Below are 17,834 nucleotides of genomic sequence, written 5' to 3'. Positions count from 1 at the left end.
AGGGCCTGAGAAGCACCTTAACAATCCCATTTTTAAAGCACCGCCCTCTTTAGATAAAAGGTCTAAATTGACCATACTCTCAGATTTTGCTGCAAATGAGTACGAAACCTTAGGGAGGCAGAGTTGATTGGTTTGATTACAGTACTTCTCCTTCAGGTGTTAGCTGAAATGATCAGGAATGGTCTTGCCTCCGAGCAGGCTCAGCAGTTCTTGTTAGCACTGCTGCCTCAGCGCGCCAGGTGTCCAGGTTCGATTCTAGCCTCTGGTGATTATCTGTGTGGAGTTTGTGCTTTCTCCCCGACTCTGTAGGGATTTCCACCAGGTTCTCCGGTTTAATCCCGCATTTCAAAGTTCAGGTTAGGGTGGATTGTCCATAGTATCCAAGGATGTGCAGATTTAGGTGTGTTAGCCATGGGAAATGCAGGGTCACAGGGACAGGGTAGGTGGGTGCGTCTGGATGGGATGCTATTCAGAGGGTCAGTGTGGATTTGAAGGGCAGAATGGCCTGCTTCCATAGTGTAGGGATTCTATGACTCAGTCACTTTGGGTTCTGGGTCTAATCTAGCACTTACAAACTGCCATCTAGACAGATACTGAGGCACTGAATTACCCAGAAGGAAAATCCAGTCAAACTGATGAATGAGACAAACTGGCCCATTTCATCTTGTATATTTCAAAATGGGGCTTCAGTAATGACAAGTATGTTCATTCCCAAGTATGACTGTCTTTTATTACTGTTTTACCCAGTGGGCTCTCAGAAGAGGTGTCCTTTGTTTCTAGAAGTTAAACTGTATTTTTGCATGTCTAGTGCATTCCTGAATTTCCTATTGCTTTACAAGGAGATCCCAGTTATTGTTAGCCAGTTAGTATGTCCTTCCTGTCAAACCTGATAAAGAATTTGGCTCAGAAGTATACTGGGCCTTACATTTACTGTTAAATCTGTCAAGGAGACTAACTTTTTCAGACTTAAAGCTCAAGCCACAGAGGGAAATCATCACCTCTGTGTTGACTATTCGGTAATAATCCTGGAGTATATTAATCATTCATGCTGGTCATTTACTTATATAATTGAAGCAAATGACAGATGTTGACGACTATAAGAATGTTTCACTGTGTGACAGACAAACATGAGAACTTATTACACACAGATGCTCCTGACAGATAAGCCAGGTGACTTGTCCTTGTGTTTCCAATTGAGCTTTCTGTTTCCAGTGTTTAGTTCTTTGTGTCTTCATCTTTTTGCCTCTGTATCTTCTTTTGGGTCAAATTTCTTCCAGAACATACTTTGTGTTATCAGTATGTAGCTGTGCGCCACCGTCTCTTTATTTTTGAGGCTTGTTGGCAATGGTCTGCCTCTGTCTGACCATTCTTCATCCATTTTTCTCCCTGCCTACCTCTCCCATAGACTCCTTGTGAGAGTCCAGACTTAGACTTATAGGGTGATGGCTTGGTAAGGCTGGCAGGGGATGAGTGCCTGTCAAGCCAAACCTACTGCGTAGGATCAAGGGTTAGAGGAGAGGAATTTAACAACATACCTCTTGTTCTCGCTTGTAATCATTGGACTTCTTTTATATTTTGTGTGCAGCTCAGCATTCAGGAGAACTATCGGAACAATCCCTTCCACAACTTCCGGCACTGTTTCTGTGTGACGCAGATGATGTATGGTATGATCCATCTATGCAATCTACAGGTGAGGAGAGACTGGAGTTCCAAGTCAAATGCTATTGTCACTTCTTTCCTAATTCAGGAATGAAGTCTAAGTTTGGTGAATACAGACCCCTTGTATAGATTTGCATTTGTTGTAAAAGAGAGCTTTAAACATAACTCCGTGAGCTGCCACCCTCATTCCCATCAGCAGGTTCAAATGATGTAGTGGGCATAGTTGAGTAAAATGCAGGTTAAATTAATTAAGCATATTGGGACATTTTTTAGAAGAAACTTTTCTTATCCAAAAAATGGTAAGAAAGCAGAACTCAGTAGGTGCTTAGATCATTGGAAGTGGAATAGCACAAAGGCAGTGTGGTGAAGAAGGTATTTGGCATGCTTGCCATTATTGGTCAGTGCATTGACTGTAGGAGTTGGGATGTCATGTCGCAGCTGTACAGGACATGATTGAGGCCACTTTAGCAGAACTGCATACAATTCTCGTCGCCCTTCTATAGGAAGGATATTGTTAAACCTGAGAGAGTGCAGAAAAGATTTACAAGGATGCTGCTGAGACTGGAGGGTTTATCCCTCTAAACTCCTCCTATTCTTATACCCATCCAAATGCCTTTTAAATGTTGTAATTGTACCCGCTTCCATCACTTCCTCTGGCAGCTCATACCATACACTTACCACACTCTGCATGAAAAGAAAATACCCCTCAGGTCCCTTTTAAATCTTTCTCCTCTCGACTTAAACCTATGCCCTCTACTTTTGGACTCCCCAATCCTGGGAAAAAGACCTTGGCTATTCACCTTATCCAAGGCCTTCATGATTTCATAAACCTCACTCCACTCAGGAAAATAGCCCCATCTAAATCAGCCTCTGTCTACAACTCAAACCCTCCAACCCTGGTAACATCCTTGTAAACCTTTTCTTACCCCTTTCAGGTTTAACAACATTGTTCCTACAGCAGGGAGAGCAGAACTGAATGTAATATTCTACAGGTGGCTTAACCAACATCCCGTACAGCCGTAACATGACTTCCCATCTTATATATTGGTAGAGTCATAGAGCTGTACAGCATGGAAACAGACCCTTCGGTCCAACTCATCCATGCCAACCTGATATCCCAAATTAATCTAGTCCCATTTACCAGCATTTGGAACATATCCCTTTAAATCCTTCTTTTTTAAACAAGGTGGTACATGAAGTCAGAGCTATTCCTTACGAGGTGGTTTTCCAGATGTAGCATAGGTGCTAAGCATCAGCATATAGCTGTGTGCAATTCACTGGCCCCTTCAAACCACAAGTCTTGTTGCTATATCTTTCTGGCCAGGAATCCAAGTTACTCAGTGATCAAAACAAGCCAGTAATGGGTGACATTTCTTTTAATTCATCTACTTTAATAATGTTTCAGAAATAAATCATGCAAACAAGCATTTTGTTTGAGCCATGAGCAGCCTTTAGCCTGTCTCCCTTGGCTAGTTTTGTTGAAGTACATGGATCATTTGCAATTTCAGAGATGTCTGAGACAGGTCACAAATACAACTTTTCAATGGCTGTGAATGCTGCATGCACCCATTGGAGATGTGCATAATGGTTCATGTATCCAACGTTACGTGTTCTGAATGGTTCACATGATCAACAGTACATATGTTCCTTTACATTAGTGATGCAGTCTGAGCATTTGATTGCACCAGCAGTTTAAACCATCCAGTTAGTTTGGTCAATGCCTTAAATGAGACAGAGACAAGAAACATTCAGTCCCTGAAACAGGGCTGTAACTGAATCCAGCCTCCTGGGGAACAAGGGGAGGCTACAGTGTAATGCTTAATGGCACTTGCCTTGTGATCCAGCTGGTCATGGGTGTTCAAATCCCACCACAGCAGGTGATGAAATTTGCCTGGAATTTTATGAAAAATTTAGCCTGGTGGTGACCATATAACCGCTGTCAAGTCTTGTAAAGCCCACCTGATTCGTTAATGTCCTTTAGGGAAGTAAATCTGCCATCCTCACCTGATCTGGTCTGCATGTGACTGCAGACCCATAGCAATGTGGCTGTTCTAAACTGCCAAGGAAACCATTCATTCAAGGGCAGTAAGGGATGGTCAACAAATGCTGACCCTGTTGGAGATGTTCAAATATCATGACCTTCTAAATGTTCTATACCAGCTATCAATTACACCATCCTTGTTTTCATTACATGTGAACAGGAGAGACTGAGTCTGACAGATTTGGTGATCTTAATGACGGGAGCTATATGCCATGATCTCGATCACCCTGGATATAACAATGCGTGAGTATGATTGTGAGATGACAATTGTTAACTATCAATGTGCCACATGGATGGTAATATGTTGTCTAGAATTTACTTGATAATATTAATAAACCCACACAACCTGAATAATATGTTATGCAGGCTGTGTGCCGAAAAAAATGTTACAAAGGGAATTGCCGAAGAAGCTAATCGAATGTTATGTTCTGTTGTGGGTAGGGGTGGGTGTGTGTGGGAACTGAATGTCAAACTGCAATGTAATGACTTTGAAGTAAGATAGAAGCCAGTGATTATGTTCTCAAACACTGAACAGATTATCCAACCCACACAAAGACCAACATGTTCCTCTGAATCTACGTGTTGCTGCTCTTGACTCCAAAGTTGAAGATTTTCTCTGAGACAAGGTCATTCTTCATTAAAGACATAAGGAGAATGAATGAGGTATCAGATGAGTGAGCAAGTAGAGGGCTACCGAAACAAAACAGAGTGCAAGCTAGGAATCCAAATACAAATAATTGGAAGAGGAAGAACATTCCAAAAATAATTGTGTGGTAATTTTGAGTGACAGCAACCAGCAATATGATAACCAAACTGTCAATAAATGCAACTGAAAACCACACAAACCTCTCCAGATGGATCTGTCATCACCAGATCAGGATGAGTTGTTAAATGTCAGAATTCTGAAGAAGAGTCATATCAGACTCTGTTTCTCTTTCCACTGATGCCGCTAGGCCTGCTGGTTGTCTCTAGCTTGCTGTGTTTGATCCTGGCTTACTTAGTTTTTAATTTTGATCACCCCGCAATCACAGCTAATGATGCCATAAGATCAAACCCATTTATCCCTTCTTTGTGCCATTAAATCACCTGTTACAAATGTTGTGTTCATATATTAACAATATTTTTCTGTAACTTTTACATTCTGCTATTTCCCCACCTTGTGATCTTCATTGCTAATGTCCTCTTACACTTGTTAATCTCATTGTCCCCACAGATATAATCCACCTGATTTTGCCCAACTTGCTACTCTGCAGTCTTGAATTTTCTCTTCAGATCTACACGGTAGCGACATCAACTGTGCTCTATATTACACAGAAGCATTGTATGGTTGGAATCAGAGACTATGGGAACTGCAGATGCTGGAGAATCCGAGATAACAAAGTGTGGAGCTGGATGAACACAGCAGGCCAAACAGCATCTTAAGAGCAGGAAAGCTGACATTTCGGGCCTCGACCCTTCATCAGAAAAGGTTTATGTAATGAAGGGTCTAGCCCTGAAATGTCAGCTTTTGTGCTCCTAAGATGCTGTTTGGCCTGCTGTGTTCATTCAGCTCTACACTTTGTTATTTTGTATGGTCGGAACACTGCTTTGTACAGGAATCTAGATTGAAATTATTCCCTGATGTGAATATATGTGAGGTTTTAAACCTAAAGTACTGATGCATTTTAAAAGTTAGGTCAGAAACTAAAGATTGTTTAGATCGTATTAAGATGTTTCCTACAAATAAATAATGAAGCCTTAACAAAGAGTGTCTTTTACAAATGTTGCTTAGGTACCAGATCAATGCCCGCACTGAGCTTGCTGTCCGTTACAATGACATTTCTCCCCTGGAGAACCATCACTGTGCTGTCGCTTTCCAGATCCTTTCGCAGCCAGAATGCAACATCTTCGCTAATGTGGACCCAGAAGTCTTCAAACAGATCAGACAGGTCAGTATTCACTGCATTTAGAGATGTGCTGGAAAATTACAACAGCCCCATCAGCATCTGAAAGCAAGAGATAAGTTCATTTCTTGCAAGCCCTTCTAACCAATTGCACATTTCCATTATTTTTCTTTACATGATCTTACCCAGTTTCATTCAGTATCTTTCCTCACATCTGGAATTCACTTGCTGACCATTTCATTATTTCATTGCCGTCTGGTTACTTTAATTATCATTGTCTGTTACGTGAAGTTAATGTGCTGGTCCTGATACCTGTTTCGTGTATGACACTGTGTTAATTAACACATATGCTCTAGTTCACTGGGATACTCCAGTCTTCAAACCCAAGTCTGGCTTGGGGTATCTTGTCTTTATTTACAATTTTCAAACAGGTTTATTTACTATACCCTGATTGTTGGCCTTTTAAAATAGCAATTCAACTTTAAAAAGAAATTGGATACATGACGTACTGGGTAAATATTGTTTTGTCTGAAATGCTGTGTGATACAGTATATTGACCTGATTAATACATGATGCTATTTTGTTCCAGATAACAGTGCTGCTAATTAATGTAATGTTTAGTTCTAGGCCATACTTTGTCCTGCATTGTGGGTTATCCTGTTGTTGATAATGCTGCCTGTTACAAAATGCTATCCCATTCTGTCCACATTGTCTGGTGCAATGTCACATCCTAATCTTGATCAATGCATCGAAACACACCTTGCTGTCATGCTTCAGATCAATTTGAACCAAAAGACTTGAGCTTATGTTAAGTTGGATGAATTTAGAATGGTTCCAAGTAGTTTACAGCCAATCATTTACTCTCAAAGTGTAATCATTATTATTTTATAAATGAGTGTGCCAGATAATTTGACAATACGCAACACTAAGATGAATGTTTGTTTTTTTTTTAAATGAGGCATGAATGTCAGCCAGGTTTTGAAGAACTCTCTGTTCTACTCTGAAAAAGTAATATGTATATTAACATAAACAGCCAGACTGTACCTCAATTTAACATTTCATGCACAAGACAGCCGCAGAACAGCGTAGCATTCTTTCAGCATTTCACCCAGTTGGAATGGTGACATTCTGACTCCAAGACCAGAATTCCAAGTAGGATGAGCAAAACCAACTTGACCTAAAGTAAGGTTTGATTTGCACACTCATAGAAAACCAAACCAAGCTAGACTCCAAGAGCTGCTGTTAGAATCAGACCACCTAGAAGTGAATTAAGAAAGAATATTTGTACATACAGGAGGAGTGGAAATGTGGAACTCAATCCTCCAAAAATGTGTCAATTGGAGTTGTCAGCTTTGAGATAGATTTTGGCAAGAAGGCACTGAGGGATATGGTTGTGAGACGTGCAGATTGAGTTGAGCCTCAGGTTAAATATGATCCAATTCAAGGCACAACAGGCTGAAAGGGTGGAACGTTAAATTTATATTTCCAGTATTCATGCTCATTCTTTCATCATGACATACCTACTGCAACTTAAAGATTTTATGATGGCTGTTGAACAAGACTGGTCTCTTGTTTTCTAACACTCTTTGCTTATTTTCCCACCTTTTCTAAAGGGCATTATTACACTTATCTTGGCAACAGACATGGCTCGACATGGAGAGATATTGGACTCATTCAAACCAAAAGTTGCCACCTTTGACTTCTTGAATGAAGAACATAAGATCAGTGTAAGTAAAACAAACAACCTTCAGATTAACAATGGCTATTTCAAAATGCAAATTAAGAGGTACTGGCTACAAATGTCCTAAAATCCCTCTGCATAGTGCAAGTGTCAGTCAGCCAGACATGCTGTAGATTGGATGAAAAAATTGATGGGACTGGAAATGTACTGATGACAAATTTCTGTTGGAGCCTGTTTGGAGTGGACCTTGCTTCCTTTCTGATGTTGGAATTTATGATATTGGGGCTGGAAGAGGGAATTTGCACTCCAGGATAACCATTGCTTGGTGTTTGAGCAGCAGAAGTAAGTTGCAATTGGATCCTGGTAATATATTTGTGATGTCTAGCCTTTTTTTGACAGGAAAAGATGAGCCTACTGATTTTAAAAATTCTGCGCCTCTGGTGCTGGCGAGGCCCAAGCAGAGATTAGCGCCTTCAATACTGACAGATTGGAAAGGCTGTTGAGGGTTAATAATTTCCAGTAGTGACAAAGCAGCAATGTATAAACTTACTATTTCTTCCTTTTTCAAGCTGAAAATGCTTCTCATCAAATGCTGTGATATTTCCAATGAAGTGCGGCCGACAGAAGTGGCAGACCCTTGGGTTGATTGCTTGCTTGAAGAATACTTTACACAGGTGAAGTACACATTGTAAAGTAATGAATGCAAACTGTAGATCGTGAGACCTCTTGTTCACTACAATGAGTTGCCAGTAGAGTGGGAGCATGCTTAGCAAACGATTGATTGGGTCAAAATACTGCAATTCCTTCCAGTACACTATCATCGGAACACTAGGACACCACAAAGATGGCCATGATTCAAGGAAGAAACCCCACAGTCACCATCTTAGGACAGCTCATCCCTTTAAACCTTACCACTCTCATACCTATCTGCCCAGTTATGGCATCCCACTTCCTTTGAACTCCCACTATATTTCTGCTTTTAATACATCATTTTGTTCTGAACACTTTACATGCTTTAAAAAAAAGTTTAATCTAAAAGTCTGTTTTTAAACTGTTGTGAAATCCATGACCGTATTGACTGAATCAATTCAGCAGCTCTTTGACAACAAGCTCAAGTCTCTCTACAATGTGTTAAATCAGAAACCTATTTCTAACACTTCAGTCAAGCCAATGTTCCATAAATTGGTGTGAAATGACTACTTTGTAAGTTACATTCAGTAACCTCCATTGGGATGTATTTGTGCCCTCTGATTCTCTTATATTGGATGAGTGCATCCAGTCTACTTTCTTCATTTTATGCTGAATTATATTAAAGGAACAGCTTAGGAACTGGTCTATTGATGTTTATGCTTCACATGAACCTCCTCAGTTCTAATTCATTTCACTCCAAATCCACACCCTTTCAAAACTTATATTATCCATTTGATATGATGCATTTTAAATGTGTTATAACCCCATTGAGCTGGATTTTATGGGCCCTGCCCCATCTAGTGGTGAGACAGTGTTGGGGGAGTGGACAACCTATAAAATTCCATGGGCACCATGCCTGCTTACTAACTGCCCATCCTGCTGGAATTCGGCTAGCTGTGGGAGAGGCTCACACAGAGCATCTGCTAAACAACTCTTACTGTAGTAGTTGGTGGTGGGTCACAGGAGTGGAGTTGTCTCCTTAATTACCTCTGAGTTCATCAGAGGACTAAGGTCTTCTCTAAATCCTCTGGCTCCCTATATGCCCAACCCATGCACCCAGAATTAGTGTGAGGAAGAACTTTCTTCACACTACCCACACTGATATCCTGCTCTTTGTTGGTCACTGGATATACCACACCCCCATGGCGTTGCTTAGGGCAGAGAGCTGTCAATCATTTGTTGGCTGGAGATCTCAGAGATGGGACCTCCTTCCCAGATGGAGTAAGAATCCTTGCCTTAAACAAACTGCCTGATGGCTGTTAGATCCATACGGGTGTGTAGCAGTGGAGGGCACCTTTTTTAAAACCAAATGTGTGGGAGTTCAGTGCATTAAAAGTCCAGTCTAGTGTTTAAATACATTCTTGTTGCCGCCCCCCCCATCCCCCCACTGTTGGAACCCTTGCTGCCAAATCAACCGCCTTACACTGACCAAAGCCTTTGGATTGGTTTAACCACTTGGATTGAGTGTGATTTGCTGTCAGGGTGAAGTTTATGTTTTGACCTCACTTCAAGTTTAAAATTAATTCTCAAACCGAAATGAAGTCAACGTGACAACACAAAACTTTGCTGAATTAGCATTAGACCCTCGGGTTTAAGTTTAATTCCTTAATTAAATTCAAAGTCTTTTGTCAGATCAAGATTCGGATATGAATTTGATTTGTTATGGTTGGCAGATCACATTGGATTAGAATTTAGTAAGTTTTAGGATTGTAGTTCAGGTCAGGGTTAAGTTAGATTCAGGCATAGACTCAAGGTTCATTGCCTCTTTGCAAAGAATGCGTATTTGTGCTTTCTATACCTTTGTCATGGTTTACCCGTATTTAATTGCAGAGTGACAGGGAGAAATCTGAAGGTCTCCCAGTAGCTCCATTCATGGATCGTGATAAGGTTACAAAGCCCACAGCTCAGATTGGATTCATCAAGTTTGTCCTCATACCAACATTTGAAACACTGATGAAAGTAAGTGAAGAATTAATGCAATTAGTCTTTCAATCTTGGAGTCATCAGAGAGCCCATTCTTTATTTAACACAAGTAGAACAGATAATTAATTCTAAAGGCAAATAATATACTGGACATTGTGACAAAGAGGCTGTAATACAACATTAGGAAGGACTTGCTATAATTGTACAGGGCTCTAATGGAATCACACCTTGGATTGCAGTGCAGAGTTTGTGTCTCTTTACTTAAGGTATTGAATGGTGGTGCAGGCTCGAAAGGCTGAATGGCCTAATCCTGCATGTATTTTCTATGTCTCCATGAAAGGGTTGTCCTACTAAAAGTGTGTGTGTATACTTGTCAAAGTTTATAAGCAGTAGAACTGACATGGTTGGGATATACAAAATTCAGAGGACTTTGTGGGGTTAAATGTTGAAAAGTTGTTGCCCTCAGCTGGAGAGTTTAGAACTTTGGAACTGAATCACAGAATTGTTCCAGTACTGAAGGGGATTATTCAGTCCCTGGCGTTTATACTGGGGCATAGAGTCACAATAAGGAAATCTGGAATTTCTTGTTAGTCTTTGCAATTTTCTACACTTGAGATTGAATAGTCAACTAATGAGTATTTTCAAGACTGAGAGAGACGCAGGGGCTATGGACTCACTGCAAAAAATGCTGAATATAATCCATGGGTCTGCTGATGCCTGTACTGAGACAAGAAAAGTTAATAATCCACAAACCCGCCTGCCCTGGTCGACCTATTGCCACTGCCTGCTCCTGCCCCACCGAACTCATCTCCACCTATCTGGACTCCATTTTCTCCACCTTGGTCCAGGAACTCCCTACGCACGTCCATGACACCACGCACGCCCTTCACTTCCTCCAGAACTTCCAATTCCCTGGCCCCAACACCTCATTTTCACCATGGACATCCAGTCCGTATACACCTGCATTCCCCATGCAGATGGCCTCAAGACCCTCCACTTCTTCCTGTCCTGCAGACCCGACCAGACCCCCTCCACCGACACCCTCATCCGCCTAGCCGAACTTGTCCGCACCCTCAACAACTTCTCTTTCGATTCCTCCCACTTCCTACAGACAAAGGGGGTGGCCATGGGTACCCGCATTGGCCCAAGCTATGCCTGCCTCTTTGTAGGTTATGTGGAACAGTCCCTCTTCCGCACCTACACAGGCCCCAAACCCCATCTCTTCCTCAGTTACATTGATGACTGTATCGGCGCCGCCTCTTGCTCCCTAGAGGAGCTCAAACAGTTCATCTACTACTTCACCAACACCTTCCATCCCAACCTCAAGTTCAACTGGACCATCTCTAAAACATCCCTCACCTTCCTGGACCTTTCTGTCTCCATCTCAGGTAACCAGCTAGAAACTGATGTCCATTTCAAGCCCACCGACTCCCACAGCTACCTAGAATGCACCTCCTCCCACCCACCCTCCTGCAAAAATTCCATCCCCTATTCCCAATTTCTTCGCCTCCACTGCATCTGCTCCCAGGATGAGGCATTCTACTCCCATACATCCCAGATGTACACGTTCTTCAAGGACAACAACCTTCCCCCGGCAGTGGACAAGAACACCCTCGACCGTGTCTCCGACATTTCCCACACCTCATCCCTCACACCCCGCCCCTGCAATTACTGCCAAAAGAGGATCCCCCTCGTTCTCACATACCACCCCACCAAACTCCGGATACAACGCATCATCCTCCGACGCTTCCGCCATCTACAATCCGACCCCACCACTAAAGACATTTTTCCAACCCCATCCTTGTCTGCCTTCCGGAGAGACCAGTCTGTCTGTGACTCCCTTGTCCACTCCACACTGCCCTCCAACCTCACCACACCCGGCACTTTCCCCTGCAACCGCAGGAAATGCTACACTTGCCCCCACACCACCTCCCTCAGCCCATCACAGGCCCCAAGATGACTTTCCATATTAAGCAGATGTTCACCTGCACATCTGCAAATATGGTATACTGCATCCGCTGTACCCAGTGTGGCTTCTCTACATTGGGGAAACCAAGCGGAGGCTTGGGGACCGCTTTGCAGAACACCTACGCTCGGTTCGCAATAAACAACTGCACCTCCCAGTCACGAACCATTTCAACTCCCCCTCCCATTCCTTAGATGACATGTCCAACCTGGGCCTCCTGCAGTGCCATAATGATGCCACCCGTAGGTTGCAGGAACAGCAACTCATATTCCGCTTGGGAACCCTGCAGCCCAATGGTATCAATGTGGATTTCACCACCTCCCCCCACTGCATCCCAAAACCAGCCCAGCTCCTCCCCACCTGCCTAACCTGTTCTTCCTGTCACCTATCCCATCCTCCCACCTCAAGCCGCACCTCTATTTCCTACCTACTAACCTCATCCCACCCCCTTGACCTGTCCGTCCTCCCCGGACTGACCTATCCCCGCCCCACTTATACTCTCCTCTCCACCCATCTTCTCCTCTATCCATCTTCGGTCCGCCTCCCCCTCTCTCTCTATTTATTTGAGAATCCTCCCCACATCCCCCTTTTCTGATGAAGGGTCTAGGCCCGAAACATCAGCTTTTGTGCTCCTGAGATGCTGCTTGGCCTGCTGTGTTCATCCAGCTCCACATTTTGTTATCTCTTCATATTTCAGCCCTGTCATTTTTCATCAGAGCCCTGAAAAATTAACCATGTCTCTCACACCACAGACACTACCAGGGTTGCTGAGCATTTGCAACATTTTTTGTTTTTATTTATCATTTGCAGCCTCTATGGAGTTTTGCTTTTGTACGGGATGGGATGTTCAGGCATCAAGCTGAAACAATGATCAAAGATCAGTCATGGTCTCACTGACTGGCAAAGTAGTCTCAAGAGGTGATATGGTCACCTTCTGCTCCTTTCTTTGCTTTTATGTTTAAAGATTTTTACGTTCACTCTCTTCATCCTGCCAACATGCATCCCAGCGGGTTTAACCTTCAGTTAATGAAAGGAGGGGAGTGTTGCACTTCATTTTCTGCTTGGGGACCCTGCAGCTTTCTGGACTCGATTGAAGTTCAATAACTTTGTGCTCTCCAAGGTGCTGCCCCCAACCCCCACACACCAGATCTTGTTGTCACATAGAATTTGCTGGAAAAGCTCGGCAGGTCTGGCAGTATCTGTAGAGAGAAATGAGAGTAACCCTTCCTCAGAATGCTTGTTGTCACATAGTCTGCTATTAGACACAACTCATTATTAGCCACTAACAGTCCCCATTAATAGCTATTCGCCCTCCGAACCATACCATTATCCACTCCTTTGTCTGTCCAACGGTTCTCTCTCTTTGGGCTCTATCTCAACCTATTGTTTATTCCTTATCCCTTCCCGGCCCCTCCCCCACTCCAGCTTCTGCACACAAACCAACGTTTTCCTAGTTACCAACAGTTCTGAGGCACGATCACTCAACCCGAAACATTAACCCTGCTTTCTCTCCACAGATGCTGACAGAACTGCTGAGCTTTTCCAGCAAATTCTGTTTTTGTTTCTGATTTACAGCACCTGCAGTTCATTTGATTTTTATACAAATGCAATTCTTTTTCTCATGAAGGGAAAACAACTGAATAAGCAGAGCTCCTTTAAAATTGTATTGAAGACATTATTTTGAGGCAGTATAAAATAGGTCTTAGCCTGCATCTTACTATACCTGAATACCTAATGGATGGAGAATGCTAGATGTAGGGGAGGCAATGGCCTAGTGGCATTATCGCTGGACTGTTAATCCATAGACCTGGATAACATTCTGGCGAATTTGAATTCGCTAAGATATCTGGAATTAAGAATCTAATGATGACCACAAATCAATTGTTGCTTGTTGGAAAAACCCACTAATGTCCTTTAGTGAAGGAAACTGCCATCCTTACCTGGTCAGACCCACAGCAACATGGTTGAGTCTAAACTGCCCTCTGGGCAATTTGGGGCTGGGCAATAAATGCTGCCTAGCTAGTGACATCCTCATCCTGTTAATGAACAAAGGGAGAAACATCTTTGGGGAAACCAAGCGGATGCTTGGGGACCGCTTTGCAGAACACCTCCGCTCAGTTCGTAACAAACAACTGCACCTCCCAGTCGCAAACCATTTCCACTTCCCCTCCCATTCTCTTGATGACATGTCCATCATGGGCCTCCTGCACTGCCACAATGATGCCACCCGAAGGTTGCAGGAACAGCAACTCATATTCCGCCTGGGAACCCTGCAGCCATATGGTATCAATGTGGACTTCACCAGTTTCAAAATCTCCCCTTCCCCCATTGCATCCCTAAACCAGCCCAGTTCATCCCCTCCCCCCACTGCACCACACAACCAGCCCAGCTCTTCCCCCCCACCCACTGCATCCCAAAACCAGTCCAACCTGTCTCTGCCTCCCTAACCGGTTCTTCCTCTCACCCATCCCTTCCTCCCACCCCAAGCCGCACCCCCATCTACCTACTAACCTCATCCCACCTCCTTGACCTGTCCGTCTTCCCTGGACTGACCTATCCCCTCCCTACCTCCCCACCTACACCCTCTCCACCTATCTTCTTTACTCTCCATCTTCGGTCCGCCTCCCCCTCTCTCCCTATTTATTCCAGTTCCCTCCCCACATCCCCCTCTCTGATGAAGGGTCTAGGCCCGAAACGTCAGCTTTTGTGCTCCTGAGATGCTGCTTGGCCTGCTGTGTTCATCCAGCCTCACATTTTATTATCTTGGAATCTCCAGCATCTGCAGTTCCCATTATCTCTACCCTAAATGTTTGCCTGGCATGCATTAGGGCAATACATCAAATAAAATTTGTGTCTGATCAGGTTTGGCTTTATAAGACCACCTTGCCAAGTTCTGTACTGTAAAGTGATTTGTACTGATCATTCAATGTTTGTTGTTAGTTATTCCCACAGATTGAAGAAGCCATGGTACAGCCTCTGCGAGATTCTAGAGATCGCTATGAAGAGCTGAAACAGATTGATGATGCCATGAATGAGGTAAATGATCTGTAGTTATTGCAGTCAATCTAAAGTGATTAAATCTCAAATGACCTCAGCCATCATATGTAAATCATGATATTTAATGATAATCTACTTTAGAACTGGAAAATGATGTCTTTGCAAATTGCGTTTGTGACACTGACCAACTACAGTGCCTTCTCCATAAAAGTGTCCATTTTTACAGCATGTTTCACAACCTTAGGTTGTCCTAAAGAGTGCTACAGCCAATTTACTACCCTCAAAGGCAGAATGACACCACAGAGAAGGCTGCCATTCATCCTGTCATGCCTGTGATGGCTCTTTGAGGGACCATGCAGTTAGGTTCACTTCCCTTCTTTTTCGTCATCACCTTGCAGATATTTTCCATTGAAGCATTTTCCAAATCCATTGTTTTTTAACCACTCTTTCAGATATTACATTGCAGGTTATCAGAACTTTCTCAGTAAAATTGTATTTCCTCAGGCCACCTCTGTTTTTTTTTTGACCAGTTGTCTGAAAAGTGTGTCATTTGGGTATAGATATTTCCAGCTTCTTCGCGTTTACATTATAAAAGCTCTCCATGATTTTGAACAGTTAAATCATCCATTAACCTTCCTTATTCTAAGTAGGATGACCCCAATTTCACCTTTCATCCCAAATTTGAAATTAATTAATTTCACCTCGAGGCTAAAAGGTCACTTAGACAAAGTCCAGGCCTATATTTTTCTAGCCAGAGTTTTATTTCAAGTTACACATCACAAAACCCCAATACCATTATCACTTGTTCCATATGTTCATACACAATGTCCATTTATTCTGAAATTATCACCCATCAATCACCTACTCCCTTGTCCTAACTGGTTTCCAAGTACATGCCAGACCCTGATTAATGATGACAGTTTCCTTTTTGACTTCTTATAAAAATAAATTATGATGTACAATAGTAATGCAAAATGCACCAGATAAAAACTACAACACTGTAACCTGTTGTGCAGATTGACAACTTATATTATTCTGGTGTTTAAGTGTACATTTAGACTTTAAAATATGTTTTCTTAGTGATCTTAATAGCAACTTCTAACTAAAGAAACATTATAAACCTTCAAGCACTTGAGGGCAAAAATTTGCATTAGAAATATCATTAAAACCAATAAATTACATGTTCCTGGAATCTCCAGAAGATCGAAATTTCAAAAGCGGTGCTTCATTTCTAATTCTTTCAATGTTTTGTTCACGCACATAATGTTTTTTCTCTTTGAGATCTTTCATAGTTGCACTCATTTCTAAAACCTCAAAGCCGGCAAATGGCCTCACTTGGTGGCCAACCAATTCAACTGTCCAACTGGACATTGCAATACCTTCATTTCAGTTTTGGAAGCTGCTGCATCCTTTTCAGGAACCATACTTTGCCTAACTGCAATGGGGCTAATTTGTCTAAATAAAATTTCTTATGCAAGGTGACACACGATCCATTCTTTTTGATTTTTGCTCCAATCCATTGCATGGTAGCAATAGGTACAAAAGCATCAACTATTTAGGTATAATTACAACAATCAGAAACTGGAGATGATGCATCTGTCTCCTTCATGATCCTGTCTATGACTGCCTGATTCTCCACCCAAAAACATCATTAGATTAGGTGGAGCTAATGTAATTTCACCATCAACTCTTTTAGAACTATTACCTTATATAACATCATTCTGAAGTAAACAGAAGTTGCTGGAAAATCTCAGCAGGTCCGGCAGCATCTGTGAAGGAAAAAAAACACTTCTGAGGAAGGGCCTCTGGACCCGAAACGTTAACTCTGTTTTATCCTTCACAGATGTTCCCAGACCTGCTGAGCTTTTCCAGCAACTTCTGTTTTGTTTCCTGGTTTACAGCATCCACATTTTTAAAAAAATTATCATTCTGAAGTATGTCATATCTTCCTCACTGTTGCCTGCATTGCTGTCTTTTGTGTCATCTGCATACTTTGAAAGTGAGCTTGACATATATCGAAGAGAGTAGTGATCTGAATACTAACCTCTCGGTAACACCACTGTTGACATTCCTCCAGTCCGAAAACAAACTTTCAACACTACTTTCTAGCACTCTGCTAATTTCAGATTCAATTTTATACACACAGTCACTAACACTTCAATCTTGTGTGTTGTAAATTTGGTACCCACTCCATCATGTGGTACTTTATCAAATTTGTTTTGGAAATCTGACCAACGCTCATTACTCTTATCATTACACCATCAGATAGTGCTGTTATTACAGTAATGAATGGACAGACTGCACACACTGTCAACCTGAGGGAGCTTTGTTTGTGGCAAACAGCCATTAACATTTTCCTAAAATCTTGGCTTCTCCCTGTTCCAACACCCACCTGCCTGTCTCCTCTCTGTCATAATCTGTAGCTTATGACATCTACATCACTCTTCAGTGTGTCCATCATGTATTAATGAAGATTGATGAATCACTTTAGAATTCAGTATCCTCACATGTTGAACTCTTTTCTCTTGCTACAGTCTCAAAAAGCTGTGGTTAGTTTTAACTAAATCTTTTTCAAGATTTCTAACAATAACACCATTAACTGACTGTGGGAACTCCCAGAGAGGTTTTTCTTTCTCCTCCTCTACCATCCTCTTCCTGAGAAGCCTATTCTCTCAAATTGTTATTTGCCTTGGCAAGGAAGTGAGGATAAAAAAAACTTCAAAGGACTGTTCAAACTCTCACTTTCCTTTTGTTGCATTCCATGTTGATTTCACTTGTGCTTTCTCAATATTGTTCCTCCTTTCTGAAGAGAACAAAGCTTTAAACTCGTCTAATAAATCAAAGGCTAGCACTAAACCTAGTGGAATAGAAATCTTAAGATAATAAAGTGTGGAGCTGGATGAACACAGCAGGCCAAGCAGCATCTCAGGAGCACAAAAGCTGACGTTTCGGGACTAGGCCCTTCATCAGAAAGGGGAATGGGGAGAGGGAACT

The 17,834-nt window shown here is 42.3% G+C and overlaps 1 protein-coding gene across 1 annotated transcript in view; it reads left to right on the top strand.

The window, feature by feature from the left end:
* The window catches only part of pde9ab (phosphodiesterase 9ab), a 56,631-nt gene that overhangs the window by 35,320 nt on the left and 3,477 nt on the right, over nucleotides 1-17,834 (top strand). Inside the window, exons 11-17 of the mRNA XM_048562190.2 lie at nucleotides 1,586-1,690; nucleotides 3,861-3,943; nucleotides 5,472-5,628; nucleotides 7,197-7,310; nucleotides 7,834-7,938; nucleotides 9,785-9,913; nucleotides 14,784-14,879. Of these exons, the coding sequence (XP_048418147.1) occupies nucleotides 1,586-1,690; nucleotides 3,861-3,943; nucleotides 5,472-5,628; nucleotides 7,197-7,310; nucleotides 7,834-7,938; nucleotides 9,785-9,913; nucleotides 14,784-14,879 (789 nt within the window). The remainder of the gene's footprint in view (nucleotides 1-1,585; nucleotides 1,691-3,860; nucleotides 3,944-5,471; nucleotides 5,629-7,196; nucleotides 7,311-7,833; nucleotides 7,939-9,784; nucleotides 9,914-14,783; nucleotides 14,880-17,834) is intronic.

This window comes from Stegostoma tigrinum, chromosome 32, assembly GCF_030684315.1.
Source record: "Stegostoma tigrinum isolate sSteTig4 chromosome 32, sSteTig4.hap1, whole genome shotgun sequence".
NCBI classification, from domain to species: Eukaryota; Metazoa; Chordata; class Chondrichthyes; order Orectolobiformes; family Stegostomatidae; genus Stegostoma; species Stegostoma tigrinum.
The sequence above is the reverse complement of the archived record's forward strand: the minus strand, read 5'-3'. Positions and strand labels throughout refer to the sequence as shown.